Source organism: Artemia sp. Qi Xiang Cuo, chromosome 9 (genome assembly GCF_049724085.1).
Source record: "Artemia sp. Qi Xiang Cuo chromosome 9, ASM4972408v1, whole genome shotgun sequence".
NCBI classification, from domain to species: Eukaryota; Metazoa; Arthropoda; class Branchiopoda; order Anostraca; family Artemiidae; genus Artemia; species Artemia sp. Qi Xiang Cuo.
Window position 1 is genome coordinate 38297991 of NC_142802.1, and position 24890 is coordinate 38322880.

At 34.1% G+C, this 24890-nt stretch overlaps 1 protein-coding gene across 1 annotated transcript in view; it reads right to left on the reverse strand.

Moving 5' to 3' along the window:
* The window catches only part of LOC148948629 (uncharacterized), a 242716-nt gene that overhangs the window by 15547 nt on the left and 202279 nt on the right, over window positions 1–24890 (reverse strand). The window contains exons 8-9 of the mRNA XM_089094981.1: window positions 17093–17177; window positions 10863–12153 (exon numbers count right to left, since the gene is read on the reverse strand). Coding sequence (XP_088951107.1) covers window positions 10863–12153; window positions 17093–17177 — 1376 coding nt within the window. The remainder of the gene's footprint in view (window positions 1–10862; window positions 12154–17092; window positions 17178–24890) is intronic.

Here is a 24890-nt window from a genome sequence, read left to right on the forward strand (position 1 = left end):
CAAACAAGAGAAAAAAGGAAAAGTTCAATATTCATCGGATACAAGCGATGAAACCGACAGAAAAGAGCCTCAAACACAACCTACTGGTTTAAGACATAATAAACCAGAGGTTAAATCCAAAGAGGAAGAAAAATTGGAAGAAACCAAGGAATTATCTGATTTTCATACACTAGAATCACCTACTGCCGTAGCGCAAAAATGGCTTTTGGAACAAACGCCATCTACCAGACGCGAGCTAACAGAATGTGACACCGAAAATTCTTCTACAGAAATCGATATAGCTAAACCTGGGCCATCGTCAAAAAAACCTTCTTTGAGAGAAAAATTATGGAGAACAGTAAAGAAACCAAAGGGGCAGCAAGAAGTTCCTTTGTCAGCAGCACAAGTCGCTAAAACACTTATGAAAAAGGCCAAACATCAGGAGAAACAAAGATTAAAGATATTTGACGAGGCAAAAAACCAGGACTTGGAATCACAGCCTTGTAAACCACACTGTAAAAACCACGCAAAAACTTGAAAATATCATACGGAAGAAAAGTGACAATTTGGATTCCGGAGCTATGACCAAGGAACCGAGAAAGGCAAAACAGGTAAAGCCCCAGCAGATAAATAATGGAATAAAACAATAATAACAAGAAAAATGTTAAATAAAAATCAAACAAGCATAAAAGCATCCATAGAAATATCTATATAATCTCTTTAATCGGTACATAGATAACATCAAGTTTCCTTCAAATATATATCGCCAGTAAAAATTATGAACATCAAAGTCCAACACCAAATTATTATTTCTGATCGGAAGTGACATCATGGGTTCCTGCAAAAAATTTTGTTTCCAATACAAGATAAGACTTCGCGAGCGGTGAAATGTCAAGATTTGACAAAACGAATTAGGCTTCGTTTCATAGAAAAAGAAAATAAGTAAGGCCACGTAAGTTTTAACTGATTGTAGTAAACCTAATTAAATTATACATATTTAGAATCAGCATTGAAATACAATTCTTTTGATAGGTATATTGAAAAAAAATATTTTTTTCTTTCGGGGGGGATAAATTAAAAAAAAAAAAAAAACGAAGGAGGTTAGTCTACTGAAATAGGGTCATTGGAAGCTAGTGAATTTGGAGTGAGCTCAATCACTGCTGGTCTTTCGTTTTTAAGTACATACAATGCATCTACTGACCTTTGACTCTTTGAGGTGGCACTTTCAGTCGAATTTGAAAAAAAAATTGTTTTAGAGAAATTTAAAAATAATTATAATGTGAAAGACGTCGAGAGTTTACATGAATCGCGACATGTACAAGCTAGCTGAAATCTTGTTATAAATAGTAGAATATGTGATAAATTAAACACTTGCCAATAAGGAAGATATGTATAAACAAGAAGTCTTAGATAAAATGGGTCACAATTTAAAAAGTATAGCACAGTGTAAAACAAAGTTTTCTCGGCTAAATTTAATTTCACATATTAAATAAATTCACAACAAACCATTAACAGGAATAACAGGGCGAGGACATTGCAGGTGAAAAACACCAATGACAGAACAGCATTTGAAAACAAAAAAAATGCTAAGATCCTGGTCATTGGGGGGATTCCACCAAGCTTACCAAATATAGATCCGAAAAAAAAATCATAATTTAGAGGAGGCTTGAGCTGAATACTTGGCAGATCTGCTGGAACATGGCAAATGGCATAGTCTAGTGGATCTACCAATTCACTAAACCCAAAAACTCGTAGAACAGATTAATATCCAAAATATCACAAAAGGGACAAACTACACTCAATGACTGGATAAAACAAAAGCGCAAATTAAACTGAGGAAAATTCCAGACACAAATAATATATTAAAAAAAAAATTATAGGGAAACCGCTAAAAGATCAACCCTATATCTAAGCGACTTTTGGCACAACATAGGCACAAATTTTTGGTAAAATACCAAAGACATGGAATATATGTCTGCTACGAAAACCACACAAATTTGTGGGAATCAGGATAGATAAAACATACATTTTTATGAATAAATAGGAACTATAAATTTCGTAGGAAAAATTACTTAAAAATATTCAAAAAAAATTAGCTTAAAAACTACATTACTTTTCTAACACCAAAAAAAAAACTTAAAAAAAAAAGAAAAAGATATATTTTACTGAAAAAGCAGAAAAGAATTGAAAAAAACCCTTAGGCTTAATTAAAAAATTGATTCAAAAAAAAAGAAGGGTTAAATTGTAAAATATAAAAATATAAAACTAAAAGGAAAATGAACTTGATTGGAATAAATGAACATAATTGCTTTAAGAAATTGAAGTTGAAACCTAAGACAGGCCACTGAAAGTGGGGAAGTTAAAGTGAACATAGTCATTGTCACTTGTATGTCAAAAACAGAATTATTGTGTGCCATGAAGACGAGGTTTAATCTGCAGAAATGCTATTTTTTCTGAAAAAAAGAATAGCCCAAGAAAAAACTGATAGCCACAAATTATTAAAATTAATTATTTGGTGTGCAGGTTCATAATAGTCTTTTTAGCTGAAGCTGATGACAAGAGAACTTAGAAACGTTATAGGAGCTACCAGAAGTCAACCCTGGTAAGTACACCTTCAGTGTACGGGCACAAATCAATAGGTAGTGCCAAAACAGGTAAAAAGACGAATAGCTAAAATTTTTAGCTTATCGGATATAAGCTGTAAATAAAAGCCTTAAACCAAAAGGACGTTAAAGCTGAAAAAACAGATAAATTACAGACAGAAAAATTATAAAACTGTCTAAAGTACCTAGGAATTGAAAAAAAATTGAAAAGCTTAAAAATCTGAATAGACAAACAGGCTTATAAGATAATGACAGTTAATGGCAGAAGTGTGTTCGAAATGGAACCAAAGTTTTAAAACAAAATATATATAGTTGTATATGGGAAAAGTTATATGGTTGTAACAAAAGTAATTGAGAAAGTATATACTATTATAAATATATTTCGGAAACCTTTTAGAAACAGAGAATTATAGTTAAAAAAAAAATATTATAGAAATGTAAATGGAAAAGTTATGTCATATAAAATATTGCCAAGCCCTTGTATAGAGACTAATACAGTTATTAGTTATAGTGCATAAATGTATTTTTTTGGAGTTGCTTTTTTTTTGTAAATATTTTAATTGCAGTTAGGACTTATCATATAAAATTCTTGACGGACTTATTTAAAAGTTGTACAACGAATAAATATTGCAGTGATTAAATAAATTATGAAGGTACATAATTATTATTTGTTTTTAATAATTAAGTTATGTATCAACATAACTTTTGTTAATATATATATATATACATATACATACATGTATATCCTAAACTATCCATGTAAATAGAGTGAATTAAATATTGAGTATATGTATATTTTTTTATTTTTATATCACACAAGAAGTATTCTACATTAATACTTCATAAACAATTGACAAAACAATAATTGGGATTAATTTCAATGTTTATCTATACCATGTATTAATTTTTTTAATGCTGTAAGATTTAAACAGTAGTTAAACATCCTATCTAGTTTCGCGACTCAAATACTTGTGTAAGTTATTACACAATGCTTATTTATATATATGCTGTTTGAATTTACTTTAAATTTTAACTAGTAATGTAATGTTATATGTAAATGTTTGACCTCGAGTCAAAGTATTAATATTTTTTCTGTAAAATAATCAGTTAAGTATTAAGTTTGAAAAGAAGAATCCAGCAAGAATATATAAAAAAAATATATACGGTATATCAACCACATCACACAGATAAATTAAATTATTTAAACTCAAAAAAAATTCATAAAACTTTTCTAATATAAACCTAATTTAAGCAAAACCACTAATATTATGTATAAGCCGCTTGGGGTCAAGTAAAACAGAAGATGCATATGAAGAGGGTAAAAGAGTAATCGTCAGTCCTAGAGATAGAGAAAAAGAGAAAAAAGGATAAATTTCAAATTGAAATCCTTCGACAAAAAAAAAGAACATGGCCAATATTGGAACAGAAACATAACCCTAAGGAAACCCATTTAGGGTAGATGCACATAATGAACCAAAGATGACGGCAAAATAGCTGTTGACAATCTTAAGTTTTCTTAAAAGTATAATAGTGAGAGTTGGAACCTTTATTCTTTAAATAGGTAGAATTGTGGTAAAATTTTCTAAGTTATTTAATTAACAATTTAGTAAAAACATATAAGATGCAAATAAAAAGTTTTGAATTACCACTTTTTTTTTATTAAGATAAGGAACGTATCCTGCTAAATTCTGTTTAACGGGAAATTGAGAAATTACCACTTCCTAGCAAATACGTGGGAAGGTGGGGTTGATAAAAATGTATAAAAGCTACATTTTATCGGAAGGGAAAATCTCTAACTAACTTGATGCCGGACTGACCTCTGGTCCGTTGTTTTAGAAATACCTTGGAATTTTCTCTTATCATTGTAAGTGTCTAAGTGTTTATTTATATATTATTGTTGTTTTTGAGACTTGTGGTCTACTTGGGACAGCCAGTCCCAGTAGACAGAATATATCCGATTATATTACATGTTAAATGAATAAAAGTATTGTATTTTAGACAACCTATCTACAATCTACCTTTAGCCCTCGAACAAACCCAGTCGGTACGCCTCATTAGTTCGGTTACAGCCTAAGGCACGCTACCAAAGTTTAATTACCTTAGGGCCAGAATTTATCTCCCCTATAAAGGGAGAATAAAGGCATCTACAACTACAACCCCCAATTACCATAGAATAACACTTCACAACAATTAAAGAATTTATCACTAAGTCTAAAGACCAGAGAAGCCATATTTAAAAATAGAATTTCTATCTCTTTAGAGTCCCGTATAATTCCTAGGAAACAAGTGATGTCATTTCTAATTCCGTTTGTGGATCAATAATTCCCCTTAGAAACATTAAATAAATTCCCTTTTCATGGATCAATAATTCCCCTTAGAAACAACAAATCAATTCCCCTTTCGTGGATCAATAATTCCCCTCGATTATGCAACTCAATTTCTCAGAAATTCACTTCCCCTCGAGTCGATCAATACATTGTCCCCTTAGTGCGCATGTGCAAACTTCGCCCCGGAGTCATTACACCTAGAAACTATAAATAAATTGACCTTGAAAAAAGAGGACATTGACCCATTAGACTCGATCAATAATCCTTGAATAAATTATAGCCTGTCAGCGTTAGACACAATTGTAGATGGTAGCAGTGGTGCCCCGTCAGCATTCTATGCCCATATATGACTATGCACACGGTCATTGGTTGTGCATCTTTCAAACAATGAAGACGATTGAATTTTTTGATCCTCTTGGTCTACCCTATACATTCTAGACACCCCACATCAGCAACTATATTGAGAGCACTGGGAAAACTATTATTCAAAATCAGAAGAGAGTGCAGGATCTGACGACTAAAAGCTGTGGCTTCCATGCACTACTATATTTTGTGTTCCGATGTCGTGGCTATACTTACAAGCAGTTTCTCAACATTTATGTAGACAATCTACGTCTGAACGACTTTATGGTGGAAAATATCCTCTCTGACCTGTATACTATAAATTTCGGTGCCCTACGAGTAAAGTGCTTAAAAAATGTATGTGAATTTGTTTATTAATAAATGAAAAATGTATATATACAACAATGTCTTTAAATCTTCACTTTAGATTTCTTCTTCGGCGTATAGGCAACTGTCGTGAACCACTAATGCTGGTAAATCATTTGGATTCACTGTATATTGATCTTGATTGACTGCAAAGTCAGGGTCAAATTTTCTACAGTATGATGTAACTTCACTCTTGTCATATCTCTTCGTATAGTCAATGATACTATTTGCATTCATATTATGAAATTCACGTGTTTCAAACTGTCTATTTGAAGCAATATTAAATACAGTGTTTTCATATGGTGAATCACATTTGGTAACTGCCAAATGAAAATCTCTTAGTTTATAGTCATAATAGGCAGTGTCGTCAAAACAATGACTTAGAAACCAAATTGTCTTGTTACCCCAACAGTTGAATCGTAGACCTGATTTTTCTTCACAGAATAATTTAAATCCACGACGATACCAATCTCGTAGAAATAAACTGAAATCACGTTTAGGATTCTTTCCAATCATAGCGGGGTAAGTATTATCCCACTGATCAGATTTGTCATAGTGACAATTGGAGCACAGATATCCTCTAGGGTGAGAGTCACAAATCTCATCAAGACATGAATTACATCCTTTAATTTGTACTGCATAGCCTCTATGTAATTTACAAGGATTACATAATTTGCACTTTTCACTATAGTCATCAATAATTGTACAATTCTCACAGGATGTCCAACTGCCAAAAGTGTACATGCATAGTGGACATGTATAGAACATTTTTGGTTTCCGATGTCAACTCTCTCACAGCTAAAACGAAACTGATCATCCTCATTCGATAAATTCAGAGGGAGGAATGGGAGGGGAGTAACTCTGTGACGTCACCTCTTTCCAAGGGGGAGCCATCTACAATGAATCTATGGCAATGTTTTCAAAAGTATATCCACGATATATTTCTGCTTTGTTCCAATTAATATATGAATAAATTGAATATAAGCATTTGAGTCACGTCGTAAAAGCTTCATACAATAGTCCAATGGGGGAGAATCAGTTTTCACTATATTGACAAGTGTTCCCCGAGAGAATATCCTGCGTTGAAGGGATAACTCGAGAAAATTATCATCCAAAATCAAATGTTTTTCCATAAACACCAGATTTGATCTAATTCTCTCTTTCTCAAATTTATTCATTTTTCAATCCTATCACTGTGACTGCTGACTCTAGACTGATCAAGATTCGTTAGCCTAACATTCTAAAAAAAAGAAAGGGAACATTTTTGATTTCGAAACAATTTTAGTGTATAATTACAACAATAATACTAGGCATGTACATTTAGCGTTACGGTTTATTGTCTTTGATATGCTTCACTATTGCACTTAAAGCACGTTAAAGTCTATTCACATGCGCTATGTCAACTTTTGCAGCGAAGCTTAATTGATCCTCCGTTTTAAATTTGCTCAAGGATATCACATATCTTGCATATACTTCATCCCATTCCAGACAAAGCCGTGATCCTCTCGTTATTTTCACCGCAATGTTTGGTGCTCTTGTATCATTGCTACCAACTCCACTATCAACTTATAATAGTGTAAAAATTCCACTCATTATTATTACAAATATATCCTAATGAGTAAAGTCAAACTGTTCTCACTCCCTTGAATTCTATTCACACACTAATAAAAACTATAGCAAAAATCCTTTCCTTATATTCTCTGCAATCCTGTCCCGCTAATATTTCTGACTCCCTGATTGGCTTAGAAAGAAACACGTGATCCTGTTCCCGTTAGACTCGTGAATCAATACATTCGCCGCCGATTATGTAATCAATTTCTCAGAAATCTACTTTCCCTCGATTATGCACTCAAGTTCTCAGAAATCCTGTCCCCTTCTTTTATGTAAATCAAGTTCTCAGAAATCCAGTTCCCCCTCGAGTCCTAGATCAATACATTGTCACCTTAGTGCTTATGTGCAAACTTCGCCCCGGAGTCATTACACCTATAAACAACAAATAAATCGACTTTGAAAAAGGGGGCCGTTGACCCCATTAGACTCGATCAATAATCCTTGAATAAATTATGTAGGCATGGCGTTAGACTCAATTGTAGATGGCAGCGCATGTGTTCTCGTAGGAGATATTATGGCTTCCCTACTGGTGTAAAGAGATAATCTTTAAATAGATTGGGATGGAGGAGCAGCGTGCGTAATTTTTTTAGCCTCACGCAGTTTGGTACTGCAGTGAATTGTTAGCAGTAGTAGTAGTTTCTGAGAAATTTGAGATGAGCTGTTTTTATAGACTAGTCTATTTCTATTGTGACTTCACCACGCATGTATTCCAAGTTCCAAAGGGGTCTGTACCGGAAAACTTTTAGAAAGAACAGATTTTTTTGCCCCTTCCTACCGCAGCTGCCTCCATCCAATCCAAGCTCTTTGGCTCAAGAACTTAAGAGCATAAGTTTCAAGCCGATCGGAACGAAATTGATCCTTCTTGAGGTCCTTCTTGAGGGGTCATTTTTCTAAACCTTTGATTTTTTTTCAAGTGAACCAAAACATTTCACCATTTTATTCATTGAGCATAAGGGTTCTCTTGGCCCAAAATTTTACAGGTTTAAATTTCAAGCCGTTCAGATTTTCTTTTGAGGCCCACTGTTTTTCCGTGTTTAGGGAAACCAGTATATTTATACTTTTATTTTAGAAATAGGTTCCCCACACTCGAAAGACATAAGGATGTAAGTTTCAAGCCAATTAACACTCCTTCCCAATAGACTGTGTGATTCCCTTGACCCAAGAAGTGAACTCTGAAAGTTAAGAACAAATAAGACCCATAACATCAAACAAGCAACCATTTTTATCTACTATAAAACCTTAAATAATTGACGACCTTCACTAATTTATGGCCATTGCCCCTGGTGCTGTGGGGTCATGCTATTCTCCAGAGGCATTTTTATTGGAACAGCAATTCTGAAAAATGGCCGTGTCAAATTTTGATCCGATGTCATGGGGGTTATGGAGGAGAAGGTTGGTAGCAAAAAGCACGGGAGGAGGTCCAGCTGCTGCTCAATCACTTTCGACTCTTAAAAAGATCCTTGAACTTTCCAGCCAATTGAGTCCCTCCCAAGTTTCCAAAACCATATCTTCTATACAAAATGGCTAAGAAAAATATAATACAAGGAAGGCACATAACTCTTTGCTATATGCAACACTAAAGCATTGCCTCTGAAACTGTGCGTGTTTGTGACACACATCAAAAGGTCTTCTACAAGCAGTACATTATTTTACGCCATCCATGCATGTTGAGTACATGAAAATATTTTTATGATACTGATTGAGCGTAACCGACAATTGAGTAGAAAACAATGAAAACGGATTCGATGCTATAGTAAGTACGCGCAATAATTTGCCAATCCTAAATTTTGTATTTTTCAATATAATTCTTCCAATTTTTTGGAAACTGTACCCCCCTAATTGTCGCACCTTTCCCCCAGTAAAATCTTACGTACGTGCTTGATTTACATCAAAGTCTGGGTGAAGTTATCATCAGGGTCTGTAACTTACGGAAAACATTTTTCCATGTAATTTATTCTCCAGCCCAATCTAGTAATTTTTTTTACTTTAATTTCACACGTCACAAACAATTTATAAGCCACCAAAACATAGTTTGCTGTCAATTAATTCATAACTGACTAGTTTATTTCCTCAATTTTACCTTTTCACAACAGCCCTTTCAAACAGTTCGTAGAAACGAACTATAAGTAAGGAGCGACGCAGCTCATTAGTAACCGAAACTCCAAAAATCGGAATTTTGACATTAATAGTTATATTAAAAGAATCGGCTTGTTATAATGATTCCAAATATATAAGATCATTAAGTTCAGCGTTACCCACCAAAGGCTAAGAAGCTGAGAAAATGTTCCTGATTTTTGAAAAAGGAAGGAAACACCTATTGAAAATCAAGGAATCTTAATGAAGTCACATCATCAGATTCAGCAAATCAGAGAGCCGCATTGTAGAGGTTTGGAGCTTCCATATGCCAAAATGTGAAATTTGTATTTTTAGCCAGAAGAAAGTCTATGTATGCGTTTTTATTTGTTGTTTTGTTTGTTTGTTTTTTCCAGGAGTAATTGTATCGAACCAATGGCCCTAGAATACCGGATTAGGTCTCATTCAAACCGAAATTAAAAGTTCTAGTGTTTTATTAATTGACCAAAACTATTGGAGGTCATCTAGCCCCCTTCCCATGCCCTTTTTCCCCATAGTGGTCTGATCAAAATTTTGAGACATCGGTTTTGTTCAGTATTGTCGAATAATCGAATAAATACGCCTTTGGCGGTAAAAGGTCCCCCCCTGCCCCTAGGGGAAGGTATTTAAGTTATTAAATTTGCCAATTGTTTACGTATGACATTTGTTGTTCAGAAGTATGTATACATTTTACGGTGGCGGAGGGGGGGGGTGAATTTTACGCTTGGGGCATTTCCACTGGGAGAATTTTTCGTGGGGAGGGGAGTTTCCGGAGGATGAATTTTTCAGGGCAAATTTTACGCTGGGGGTATATTACAGAGCTCCTGTACGAAAGTTGTTTTATTTGTCGTACTTTCCCTTTGCCTCAATTTTACATGTGGATATGTTAAGGGTAGTTTTCCATGGTAAGCTTTCACCGAGATTGAATTGCCTAGAGAATCTTTCTGTGAGGAATTTTCCCATGGAAGGAGAGACGGGTTTCCAGGTATTATTTAAACAACGATCAGAAATTAAACAAAAAAAGTTTTTTTTCAACTGAAAATAAAGAGCAACATTAAAACAAAACAGAGATTATTCGGTATATGAGGGGGGGGGTCTGCTCCTCAATAACTCGCTCTTTACGCTAAAGTTTTGTTTTTCTTTTGTCCGAATTATTTAGGAACGTCTCCCGAGACACAAGGATCGTATAATTAGAACAATAAGAAGCTTTTTCAAAAGAACTAAAAAATTTTAGCGTGAAGAGCAAGGTATGAGGGGGGATTACCCCCCTCATGTGCGTAATAATTTCTGTTGGTTCAAGTTTTAATGTTGCTTCTTCCTTTCAGTTGAAAAAATTTGTTTTATTTATTTAAATTTCAGATAAGTCGTCTCAAAGGCGACGTTCCATGCATTTAAATTTTATCTATTTTGTAATCTATCCTTTAATTCCGTCTTACGACGTCTATATATCTGTAAAATTTTCTTCTATTCCATTAAGCCATAAATAACTGCTGCTTCGTATTTTAAAAGCTAACATGCTTACCTCCTGGTCTATATTTTGTTCCTTTTCACTCATTCCAAGTTTATTGTCAAGAACTGGATCAATTCGGTCAAAAACTCTGTCATCATCGAAACTTTGATTTCTTGGCGATGAATAATCACTATACCAATCATCTTCGTGACTCGGTTCTCTTGAGTAAATTCGCTCCCTTTCCTTTCTATTAGATTCTACATTGAAGTATCTATCACTATCATCAATTTCAGTTTCACATCTTGGGATATCCATAGCTTGCAAGTCTTCATTATAATTACTGGAGGCATGAGGATACTTTTGCTGACTTTCAGTTTTACTTTTATGGTCTAATATTATAATTTCAGGACTTTCGTCTATTGATGCCATACGTTCAAACGATGAGTTGCTCTCAAAAGTTGTTTGTCGCTCGAATGATTTTCGCCTTTGTTTGATTAATGTCTGTTCTTGCTCCTTTTCTGCTATTCCCCTTACCTTTGCTTCTTCTTTAATTCTTTGCAATTCTAGCTGTCTCCGCCTTTCATTTTCACGAATAAAGAACTCTAGTTCTTCCTGCATTTGTTTTTCTCGTTGTTCCTCCAGCTTTTTCTTATCAAATTCTACTTCCTCTTTTATTTTTTTGTCTCTTTCTTTTTCCTCGCCTAACTTCTTTTTAAGCCCTTCAGCTCTTTTCTGCTCCTTTTCTTTGACAATTTTAAGTTCTTGATCGATTTTCTCTTTCTCTAATGCATATTCAAGTTGCAAAATTTCTTCGTCTAATTCTTTTGTCTGAATAGTCTCTTCTGTTGGATAGCCCCTCCTGTCAATTTGTGCAAGCATTTCACTGTCGTTATATTCATAATCATAGTTAGAATAAAAATAGTTATCAGGCTGTTTTTCATCTGTTTTAGCCTCGCTAGGACTCGGATCTTCCATTTTGGTGTAATTTTGGTCTTTATAGTCATACGTCCGATAATCATTATGTTGATTACAATCATATTGGTAATCACCTTCACCACCATACGTGTACCACTGCTGATAATATTCAGTGTTTTCGTCATAATAATAGCTCTCTGCGCCATCACCATCCCAGCGAATGTTTTCATTTTGTACTCCAGTGGAAGACTCATACTGCATTTGATAATTTTCAGGTTCGTAATAAGCACTTTCATCATATTCACCGTTATAGCAGCCATTTTGATAATAAATATATCCTCCTGGATCGTACCCATAGTCGGTATCTGATACACCATTGTATCCAGTAATATCGTTTGACATATCGTGAGTTTTTTCATAGTGTCCGTTTTCATATCCGTAATCGTACCTAAAAAAAAATATCATGAGAATGTTAAAAGTTAACTCTTCAAACGGTAAATTACAAATTACCGCCGGTGTTTCAATAATATTCGTTCATAAGGTGTCTCGTGTGACGCCACATTGCCAAGATTCTTAGGAACAAATCTAACTGGTTTGATCCAACTCAATATTTGCATAGTAGATGGCTTAGGAGTGGCAAGGATAAGCTATCCAGACCGACGATGATAGTAAAGACCAGGTTACAATGATTTATTTTTGGAAGATAAGAGACATAACAATCAAATCAAGCAATCAATAAAACTATAACTAGTGAGGATGTGCTAGAGCAAAAACGGAAAAAAATGTCTTTCAGGGACTCTAAAAAAACAAATAATTATGAATAACTTCCAGTAGTTTACTGAAAATAAAATTAATAAAAGCACATGATATGTAATAAAAAAAATTACCTTCGCTTGTATAATAATATCTAATTAGATGGTTTGTGCCATTTTTAAAATTTTCATTTATAAAATTCTATAAGAAATAATACAGAATAATGTATAATACAGAAGTGATCTATGATACGTTTGGAGAAAGGTCGAAAACTGTGATTTTATTTTGGCTGAGATTATAATATTGGATGTTTGTTTTTTAATAAAATATAACGTCAAATCAACTTTTTAGACGTCTATTATCGCGGCATCTGTTATAATAGCTCATTAGAATGGAGTGTGGATGTCAAGCCAGATCGATGAGCTAGATAAAATGTATGGCTGCATTAGAGACAAGTACAATAATCCAGAACACATATGAAACAAAGAGATGCTTTACCTTTCAAATATTACCCACGTTTCAATATTATTAATGCTCAGTAACGTCGTTTGGGGGGGGGGGAGCAGTCACCCATCCTCCAATAACTGGGAAAAAACTTCAATTCATCAAGAAACTTTAAAACTGCTGCTCGTTTTAAGTTTCCACTTCGTTCTTTACTTCGAGCAGAATTTTTTTGTTTTAATTGTTCCATTTTTTTTAATATAAAAAAAGCGAAAAACCAGGGTCCAATTCACTTCTTAATGTTTGTCAAATTTGTTTTCCTGATATATAAGGTTCATATCCTTCCTAAATCTATCAGTTCAAGACTATATTTTCTTGTTTTGAAACTTTCAAAATTGGATATGAATACACCCTCTGTATCTGCAAATAAGACAGAACTGGAATCATTGAAGAATAAGAAGGTAGATATACACGGAATATTATTTCCTGAATGAAAGAGAAATCATTGAAAAAGAAAATAAGACTTAGTGCTTTTTATAATATAATTCGTACTACTAAGTACTGATAAAGTCCTATTCTTTACGTTTTGGATTCACATACTAATCCTCAAATGTAGAACTTCCTCTATGTATATTACCAAGCTGAATTCTCAATATTTTCGCCTTTCTAAATATTTCTTTTAACCAGCTCCAAAAATAAAGAAATAAAATAAATGTACTAAGGATTGTTACTGAAATTATGTTGCATTCCATGCAACGCCAGCGCTACCTGGGGGACATCTATCTCTTCATCAGTATGTTGTACAAAGTGTCTTCTGCAAGCAGGATAAAGCTAATTCGAACAACAAGGCCGTATCCAGGGAGGTAAGGTGTTTGACCCCCCCCCACCCACCCCCTTGAAATGTTTGGCTGACTCTTGAAAACGTAACAAAAATGGATACAAACAAATTTCTTTTGTTTTTTTTTAGCTACAGTGTTTTTACGGAGTTGAGAATATAAAAAAAATTCTAAAAAGAGCATCTGTGTTTTCTGAAAAACATTTAAATGTGCATTTCCTCTAATATTTGATCTAGTCAGACTGTACTTTGCTATTCCTATGAACTATGGGTTGTGTGAAAGATCTTTTTGTTACCTTCGACGGTTAAAGACGTACTGTCGAAACACAACAAGACAAGAAATTTTATCTTTACTTGCCTTGTTGGCAATTGAAAGGGAAATACAAATTGACCTTGATAAAGTGACAAACGAGTTTAATGTACAAAACGGTAGACGACTACACTTTCTGTAACAAATCTGTGTAATACAGAACCAGAACATAATTTTTTTAATTTCAGGATTAAGCCTTTAATGTAAGTTTAATTTATAAATTTTGCATGCCACCTTTACTTTTTTTTTCATAGAGTGCTGAGTATCCATTACAAAGTAGTTTCCCAAAACCATTTTCAGACATCTTTAAAACACATTTTGTTTTTTTTCACAAATGTTCTTACACCCATTTCCCCTGAAGGATATTCTATACCCCTTGACTCCTTGGATGCGGACCCCCACCCTCTTGCTTGCGACCAGTGGGTCGTTCAGATTTCGTAGTGGCAAGTAGTGGAACCTATTTGTTCTAATTAAAATTATTATTATATTTTTTTTACAAGTGCTGAATAAACGACTATTAAAATAATACAAACGACTTAAATAGTTTCTTATTACTTATATAACTATACCTCTAAGTTTTTTTTTACAAAGTTATTTGAGTGGGACGGATGTTTTTGCTTTCGATATTTCTTCATTGCAGTTTCATGTCTCGGGCGAGTTCTTTGGTTCTAGATCCGGTTTTGCAATAGAAAAATGACCTAATTTATGAAAATCTAAAGAACACAAAAAATGCACATTTTTAGTCCTTACAACTTTTATCCTATCTCTAACGGTTATTGATAAAAATTCAAAATAGCAATATCACAACTTGAACTATTTTTTTGATGGCCTTGTTTGGAAATACTAAATATAAATCTTAACTACCCTCGTACTATTTCTGAAAATTGATGTCAAGAATGTCTAAATTTCAAACTCCATCAATAATTTCGTGTGAAACCCAACGACGGAAAGTTGTGAGAAAATATGACCCTGAATATCTAAAACTAGAATTCACTTGGAATCATGATACAGTAGATCCACTTCTTCAATGCGTGGACTGCTAGGAAATACTAGCGAACGAAAGTATGCGCCCAAGCAAGTTGAGGCGTCATATAGAAAAAAAGCATTCCCACTGTAAAAGCAAACCAGTTGACTTTTTTCAACGTAAACTATTGAAATGACATCTTCAAAATATATTGTTTCCCATTTCGTTAATATTAATGAAAAAGCTGTATATACCTCGTATCCCATTAGCTTGGGTCGACTGATGAGGAAAGGTCAGGAAAACGTCACACAATTGACGAAGATTTAGTATTACCATCGATTAAAGATGGCGTTGGAGCCATTTCTGGAGACGAAGAAGCTAAGAAAATAAAGCGCATACCTCTATCAACTAACACTGTTGCGTGACGAATTGCCGAAATGGCTCAATGGGTGATAGATGAATTAATCTGGAGAAAAGTTGGTAGTGACTCTACAGCTAGATGAGTCTACCAACGTGCAAGGTCTATTTTAATTGCTTGTTTTTGTTCGTCGTATATAGCAGAACGACATGGATGAAGATATCTTGTTCTGCAAGCCAATAAGTTGTGGAACTGCTTGGATAATATTCAATACAGTCGATTCCCGTATAAAAGAAAAATCTTTAAAGGGGTAGAACTGTGTCAGTATATGCAGTGAGGGTGCGGGGGCTAAGTGCGGAAAAAATAGGATGTGGTTACGGAAGTTCTTGAACAAATTCTGTTGGCAAATTTGTCGACACACTGTAGCCTTCATAGAGAAGCACTGGTTTCCAAAGCATTGCCCGATGATTTCGGAACAGTAATTAATACAGCTGTGGAAATTGTAAATTATATTAAAACAAAACCCTTACAAGCCCGCCTATTTCAAAAACTGTTTGAAGAAATTGGTAGCTGCAATATATCTCTTCTTCTGTACACAGACGTTCACTGATTATCTAGGGTAAAATTACTGACACGATTAGTGCAATACGTATTGAAGGAACAATTTACTTGGAATTAAAAACTAAATATATTTAAAATCTGATGGACGACGAGTTCATTATCAAGCTCAATTATTTGGAAGATATTTTTTTTCGAATTAAACGAACTCAATTTGTATTTGCAAGGTTCAAAAGGATCAAACTTTTTTGTAGTTCACGATAAAATTCGTGCGTTCATGAAAAGCCTATGTTGTAGAAAATTGCATTGATAATAGCAACTATGACTGTTTTGAAACACTCGAAACTTTTATTGTTGAAAACTATATGCAGCCTATTGTGAATGGCAGAAACACACCTGACGGGATCAGGCGGTGAAAAATCACCAGTACAGGTCACAGGATGATTAGGTCAGGCCAAAACTCCGGTAGAAGCAGCAGTGTAGACTTGCCCCTAAACAAGGACGCGAAGAAATGCTTATAGACTACTCACTACCCGCTTCAGCCACAAGCATGGGAAGACTTCGATTAGTGCGCTACTTACCAACGAATGTGTCTCCAGATGACGAAAAAGACAAGTTCTACTCAGCTCTGGTATCTGCTTTATCTCGGATTTTCCCTCGCGATGTTTTGGCCATTGTCGGCGATTTCAATGCAACTGTATCTAACCCCAGCGGAGCTTTTAAATCTGTAATTGGACCGGTTACCCCTGACTCTTTGAACGAAAATGGGATCCAACCCCTCCAGATGTGCGCTATGCACGAACTGGTCATTGCCAACACCCTGTTTCATAGGAAAGACATCTGTAAGCCAACATGGTATGGCAATGATCTGCGAAAGTGGAAGATGATTGACTATATTTTAGTCAAACAAAGAAGGCACTCATCAGTTACGGATTATAGAACACATCAATTCGCATGGCTCAATTGAAATGACTCAATTGAACGCAGAACCTTGAGGAATATTACATTTAAGGAAATAGTTTCACTTCTGTAATTGAAATAATCTATGTCTGTTGAAATATCGGGATGAAAGGTTCATATTTTTTCATTGTTCATATTAACAGAAGCCTAATTGCTCATACTGCTTAGCAGCTTGTAATTCTAGTAAATGTGAGTTTTCAAAACATACCCTTGTTGATCAGCATAATCCATTCCTTCATAATAATCTTCTTCAAGTAGCTTTGGTTGCCTTTCTAAACTTGGTCGCCTGGTATCTAAAAAAAAAAAAAAAAATTAAACCCTGAAAAATTTACAAGAAGCAAAGATATGAAAGAAAACTTGGTGTTATAGCTTGTGTTATTTGTATATATGTCTTTTAAAGGAAAAATTTATCGTTATTTTTTTTTTATTAAACCATTTCAATCATCTCAACCATTGTTTGCTAAGGTGTTCCCTCAAACAGTTCGTGGTAACGAACTGTAAGTAAGGAGCGACCCGGCTCAATGGTAATCGAAACTCTAAAACACGGAATTTTGATACCAATAGATGCATCAAAAGAATCAGATTTTAATGTTTATTTCAAATATAAAGTTTCATCAAATTTAGTCTTATCCATCAAAAGTTACGCGCCTGAGAAAATTTGGCTGATTTTATAAAAAAAGGAGGAAAGACCCCAAATTATAGAACCTTCATGAAAATCACACCATCATAATCAGCCTATCAGAAAACACTACTGTAGAGGTTTCAAGCACCTGTCTACAGAAATGTGGAATTTTGCATTTTTCGCCAGAAGAAAGATCACGGATACGTGTTTATTTGTTTTTTTTGTTTTTTTTTCCCAGGGGTGATCGTATCGACCCAGTGGTCGTAGAATATTGTGGGAAGGCCCATTGGAACGGAAATTAAAAGTTCTAGTGCCCTTTTTAAGTGACCAAAAAAATGGAGTGCAACTAGGCCCCCTCCCACGCTCATTTTTTCCCAAAGTCATACGATCAAAATTTTGAGGTAGCCATTTTGTTCAGAATGGTCGAAAATATGATAACTATGTCTTTCAGGATGACTTAATCCCCCGAAGTCCTCGGGGGCAGGACTGAAAGTTATGAACTTTACCCAATTTTAACATATAGTATTGGTTATTGGGAAGTATACACACATTTTCAGGGGGATTTTTTCTGGTAGGTGGGGGGCTGGGGGGTCGGGGGTTTTACGGGAGGATCTTTCCATGAAGGAAGTTTTCATGGGGGAAGGGACATTGCTATGAAGTGGGTGCCAGATTTCCCAGCATTATTAAAGAAAAAGATCAGAAATCAAATAGAAAAAACAAGTTTTTCAACTGAAAGTAAGGAGCAACATCAAAACTTAAAACGAACAGAAAATATTACGTATATGATTGGGTTCACCCCCTAGTCAATACCTAGCTCTTTAATCCAAAGATTTTTTAGTAATTTAATAAGAGCTATTTACTATAATTAACGGCCTTTGTGATTAAGGGGTAATTTTTAAAGAATTGGAACGAAGTTCGAACTTTAGCTTAAAGAGCAAGGTATTGACTAGGGGGCGAACCCCCTAATATACGTATTAAAAATCTATGAATATAGAAGTTCGTTACGTTAGTTAATTCGTAAGTCACGTATATTTATTACTAATAAAAACGTTCGTAAATAGAATTAAAGAAGTTTCAAGAAAGCCATTTAACTTAATAAAAGTAAAATTAATATGCAAATTTAGTTTTATTTATTCATGTACGGTGAGCCAAAATCAAAACCTGCATTAATGCAAAAACGTTCAGAAATTAAATAAATAAACAGGTTTTTTAACTGAAAGTAAGGAACGATGTTAAAACTTAAAATGAACAGAAATTATTTCGTATATGAAAGGTGCTGTCCCCTCCTCAACGCCTCGCTCTTTACGCTAAAGTTTGTTAACTCTATTTTTTTAAACAATACAAAATTTTAGCGTAAAGAGCGAGGCGTTGAGGAGGGGACAGCCCCTTTCATATACGGAATAATTTCTGTTCGTTTTAAGTTTTAACGTCGCTTCTTACTTTCAGTTAAAAAAACTTTTTTTTTTATTTAATCATTTAAAGTCATTATTTTGTCGGCAATGTCATAGCAGCAGCTAATTGTATCAAATTGAAAGTTCCAGGGCATAATGAGAGAGAGGGATGTTCAACTGACAAAAAGGCGATATGTTAATAATGCTGCTGCTACTAGTACTAGTGCTATTACAAAAGTCATACAAGTGCCCTTATCAGAGTTAACACACTTGCCTGAACTAAGGAAAGAGATATAAATCTTCTATATATTTTTTCCCTGACCACTTCCTATACAAAAACAGGTCATAAAAACTTGAGAGTTTTTAAAACTCTCAGCATTTTTAAAGGTCGAAAGTAATTAGAATGTTCCAGCCCTTCCCCATGTGTCTATTTCACCAAGACGCCTCCCGAAAACTCAAAACGAACAGAAATTACAATAACTAGCCGAGTTAAACTCAAAACGAGAAAAAAAAATTAACATAAGGAGGGCTGCCTTCTCAAGGCCAGAAAACAATTTGTGCTTTACTTAAAAAAAAAAAAAAATGACCGTGTATTGTCAGTTTAATTGACATATTCTGATATTTCTTCCTTAAGGTTTTAATAATTTTTTATTGATGAAAGTAAGAATGGTGAAAACATTTCAAAATTATTTTGTTTTCAGTAAAGCGCAAATTGTATTCTGGTCTTGAGAAGGTATGTGGGTTATCAGCCGTAATCATGTTAATTTTTGCTCGTTTTTAGTTAGATTCGGCTATTTATTGTAATTTGTGTTCGTTTTGAGTTTCATTTATTTATTGATAGAGATTAGTGATAGTTTTACGCTTGGAAGATTATTTGACAATATTTTAGCTCATTCTTGGCGTAATGGGGCTCTTTACTTTTCTTTGAAAAACTTGTTTTGTGGAATTTTTTTTAATTAATATTTAAAATGGAGCTACTAGACTCAGAATATTTTCAATCAGCTAGGCTAGAAGTAGTTGCTAAGAGTTATCAATTATTTTGCTTGATCAAGGCTTAAATCATGGTAAATGAAAATAAAAAAACTGCTGAATCAAAAGTTTCATGTTCTTTCTACACTTTATGGGGAGTTTTTTGTTGTTTTCTGTCGTTGGAACCAAATTTCTAAGCTTTGTTGCACTTCCCCCATAAAATTTTCCTCGAGAGTAAGGTATTTTTTGCACACTACTTTCTGCGTTTTGACTATTGTGTTCTTTACAGTATCAAACAGTTCGTGATAATGAACTGTAAGTAAGGAGCGACTCGCTCGTTTTGAATATATATAATTCATTTAAGTTTACTGTTGCCCATGAAAAGCTACAAGCCCGAGAAAATTTACCTGATTTTGAAAAAAAGGAAAGACCCAGAAATCTAAGCGATTTTAAGGAAAATTACACCTTTAGATTCAGCACATCAGAAACCTATAATGTAACGGTTTCAAGCTCTTATCTACAAAAATGAGTAATATCACAATTTTTATTTGAAGAAAGATCCCGGATACGGGTTTATTTTTATTTTATTCTCTTTTTTCCTGGGTTGATTGTATTAGTACGCACCTTTTAATAATAGAAGCTTAGGCCGGATTCTTTTTAGACATTAAATAAAAAAAACACATTTTTTCGACTGAAAGTAAGGAAAAACACTAAAACTTAAAACGAACAGAAACGTATATATTACGTTTTTACGTATTACGTATATAAAGGGGGTTGCCCCCTCCTCAACACCTCGCTCTTTACGCTGAAGTTTGTTAGTACTTTTAAAAAGTGTCTTGTTGTACGAATTAAGTAGAAGGGACCCAATTGATAAAGGGGGGACTCCATATATGGGCATAGCCTCCCACGAGAACACTGCGTGCTGCCATCTACAATTAAGTCTAACGCTGACAGTACATAATTTATGCATGTTTTTATGGTTTTTGTCACTGAGAATAAAAAACGGGATTTTTCTCACTTTGATGTATTTTCATGTGTTTGTCAATTTATTTGTTGTTATTCATGGATGTCAACAGCAATTTATGCATGTTTTTATGGTTTAATGAAAAAACAGGATTTTTTTCTCACTTTGATGTATTTTCATGGTTTATTAATGTCTAGCCTGTCAAGGTCAATTGATTTGTTGGTGTTCGTCCAGGAGAATTGTCTCAACGCAAATCTTGCAAATGTACATTGACAGCGAAGATGATGTTTTGATCTAGGAATCTAGGGGGAAGTGAATCTTCGAGAGTTTGATTAACGTAATCGCTAGGGAGAACTTATTAAATCATGAATCAGGGGGATTTATGTGTCGTTTCTAAGGGGAATAATTGATTCAAGAAAGGGGAACTTATTTGTTGTTTCTAAGGGAAACTATTTATTCAAGAAAGGGGAATTTATTTTTTGTTTCTGAGGAGAATTATTGATTCACGAAAGGGAATTAGAAATGACATCACTTGTTTCCTAGGAATTATGCGGGACTCTAAAGAGATAAATTAATATTCTAATTAAAATACAACTTTTCATGTCATTAGACTTAGCAATAAATTGACATTCTGTCAAAACCATAATAGCGTAACCAAGAACACCTCTGAGCCGAAGAGATTAATATGGGAAAGGGTTTCCCAGAACTTTGGAATTTGAAAGCGCAGGAATGCCGAAACAAAAGGAACACGCAGAAATTACGTTTAGAAACTATTTGGGCAAAGCCGTTTTGAGACATTTTAGAAGATGATTTAAGCGAAACAGTTTGAGCCATTTGAGAAGATGATTTTAGAAGATGATTTAGAAGAGGATTTGAGGGTGAAACTCTGTGGTCGTTATAATACACAAGTTCCGTATGAACAATGCTGTGAGGTCCCCTACCCCAACAACCCCCTACCCCAACCGCAAAGGACCCCATGCCCCTGCCCCCCAAAGGCCCCCGGGCCCCCAAAGGCTCCCGGTCCCCTACCCCAACCCCAAAGGGCCCCAATCCCCCAACCCCAAAGGACTCCATTCCCACGGATCCTCAAAGGGCTCCCGGCCCCCCTCGAACCTCCAAAGGGCCGCCAAGTGCCTCCTCTGCCCCCCAACTTTTTTGCCCCTAATTTTTTTTAATACTATTTAATTTGCGCATTTGAGACACAAAAGGCCCCCATCCCCCCAACTTTTGGCTCACCGTCCCACCATTAGTGTTTTGTTGTGGTTTACCTTGTCACAGTTAAATTCTCTTGACTTTTCAAAGTTCATTTCGGATTTCTTTCGTTGAAATGCAAGAGTTGTATTTCAGTAGTGTTTTGTTTTGCTTTACCTTGTCACAGTTACATTCTCTTGATTTTCAAAGTTCATTTTGAATTTTTTTTGTTGAAATGCAAGAGTTAGAATATTTAAGTAGTGTTTTGTTGTGGTTTACCTTCTCACAGTTACATTTTCTTTATTTTTCAAAGTTCATTTTAAATTTCTTTTGTTGAAATGCAAGAGTTGGAATATTTCAGTAGTGTTTTGTTGTGCTTTACCTTGTCACAGTTACATTCTATTATTTTTCAAAGTTTATTTTTTATTTCTTTCCTTGAAATGCAAGAGTTGGAATATTTCAGTAGTGTTTTGTCGTGGTTTACCTTGTTACAGTTACATTCTCTTGATTTTTCAAAGTTTATTTTGAATTTCTTTCGATGAAATGCATGAGTTGAAATATTTCAGTAGTGTTTTGTGATGGTTTACCTTGTCACAGTTACATTCTCTGGATTTTTCAAAGTTCATTTTGGAATTTCTTTCGTTGAAATGCAAGAGTTTGAATATTTCAGTAGTGTTTTGTCATGGTTTACCTTGTCACAGTTACATTCTCTTGATTTCTCAAAGTTCATTTTGGATTTCTTTCGTTGAAGTGCAATAGTTGGAATATTTTAGTAGTGTTTTATCGTAGTTTACCTTGTCACACTTACATTCTCTTGAATTTTCAAATTTCATTTTGGATTTCTTTCGTTGAAATGCAAGAGTTGGAATATTTCAGTAGTGTCTTGTCGTGGTTTACCTTGTCACAGTGACATGCTCTTGATTTTTCAAAGTTCAGTTTGAATTTCTCTTCGCTGAATAGCAAGAGTTGGAATATTTCAGTAGTGTTTTGTCGTGGTTTACCTTGTCACAGTTACATTCTTTTGATTTTTCAAAGTTCATTTTGGATTTTTTTTCGTGAAATGCGAGAGTTGGAATATTTCAGTAGTGTTGTGTCGTGGTTTACCTTGTCACAGTTACATGCTATTTATTTTCCAATGTTCATTTTGATTTTCTTTCGTCAGATGAAAGAGTTGGAATATTTCAGTTGTGTTTTGTCGTGGTTTACTTTGTCAAAGTTAAATTCTCTTGAATTTTAAAAGTTCATTTTTGATTTCTTCCGTTGAAATGAAAGAGTTGGAATATTTCAGTAGTGTTTTGTCGTGGTTTACCGTGTCACAGTTACATTCTCTTGATTTTTCAAAGTTCATTGTGGATTTCTTTCGTTGAAATGCAAGAGTTGGAATATTTCAGTAGTGTTTGTTGTGCTTTACCTTGACACAGTTATATTTTCTTGATTTTTCAAAGTTCATATGGATTTCTTTCATTGAAATGCAAGAGTTGGAATATTTCAGTAGTGTCTTGTTGTGGTTTACCTTGTCACAGTTATATTCTCTTAATTTTTCAAAGTTCATTTTGGAATTTCTTTCATTGAAATGCAAGAGTTGGAATATTTCAGTAGTGTTTTGTTGTAGTTTACCTTGTCACAGTTACATTCACTTGATTTTTCAAAGTTCATTTTGAAATTCTTTCGTTGAAATGCAAGAATTGGAATATTTTAGTAGTGTTTTATCTTCGTTTACCTTGTCACACTTACGTTCTTTTGATTTTTCAAAGTTCATTTTGGATTTATTTCGTTGAAATGAAAGAGTTAGAATATTTCAGTAGTGTTTTATAGTAGTTCACATTGTCACAGTTACAGGATCTTGATTTTTCAAAGTTAATTTTGGATTTCTTTGATTGAAATGCAAGAGTTGGAACATTTCAGTAGTGTTTTTTTGTGCTTTACCTTGTCACAGTTACATTCTCTCGATTTTTCAAAGTTCATTTTGGATTTCTTTCATTGAACTGCAAGAGTTGGAATAGTTCAGTAGTGTTTTGTTGTGCTTTACCTTGTCACAATTACAATCTCTTGATTTTTCAAAGTTCATTTTGAATTTCTTTCGTTGAAATGCAAGAGTTGGAATACTTCAGTAGTGTTTTATCGTGGTTTACCTTGTCACAGTTAAATTCTCTTGATTTTTCAAAATTCATATTGGATTTCTTTCATTGAAATGCAAGACTTGGATTATTTCAGTACTGTTTTGTAGTGGTTTACCATGTCACAGTTACATTTTCTTGATTTTTCAAGGTTAATGTTGATTTCTTTCATTGAAATGCAAGAGTTGGAATATTTCAGTAGTGTTTTGTTGTCGTTTACCTTGTCACAGTTACATTTTCTTAATTTTTCAAAGTTCATTTTGGAATTTCTTTCATTGAAATGCAAGAGTTGGAATATTTCAGTAGTGTTTTGTTGTGGTTTACCTTGTCACAGTTACATTCACTTGATTTTTCAAAGTTTAGTTTGGATTTCTTTCATTGAAATGCAAAAGTTGGAATATTTCAGTAGTGTTTTATCGTGGTTTACCTTGTCACAGTTACATTCTCTTGATTTTTCAAAGTTCATTTTGAATTTCTTTCATTGAAATGCAAGAGTTGGATTTTTTCAGTAGTGTCTTGTTGTGGTTTACCTTGTCACAGTTACATTCTCTTAATTTATCAAAGTTCATTTTGGAATTTATTTCATTGAAATGCAAGAGTTGGAATATTTAATTAGTGTTTTGTTGTGGTTTACCTTGTCACAGTTACAATCACTTGATTTTTAAAAGTTCATTTTGGATTTCTTTCGTTGAAATGCAAGAGTTGGAAAATTTCAGTAGTGTTTTGTCGTAGTTTACCTTGTCACACTTACA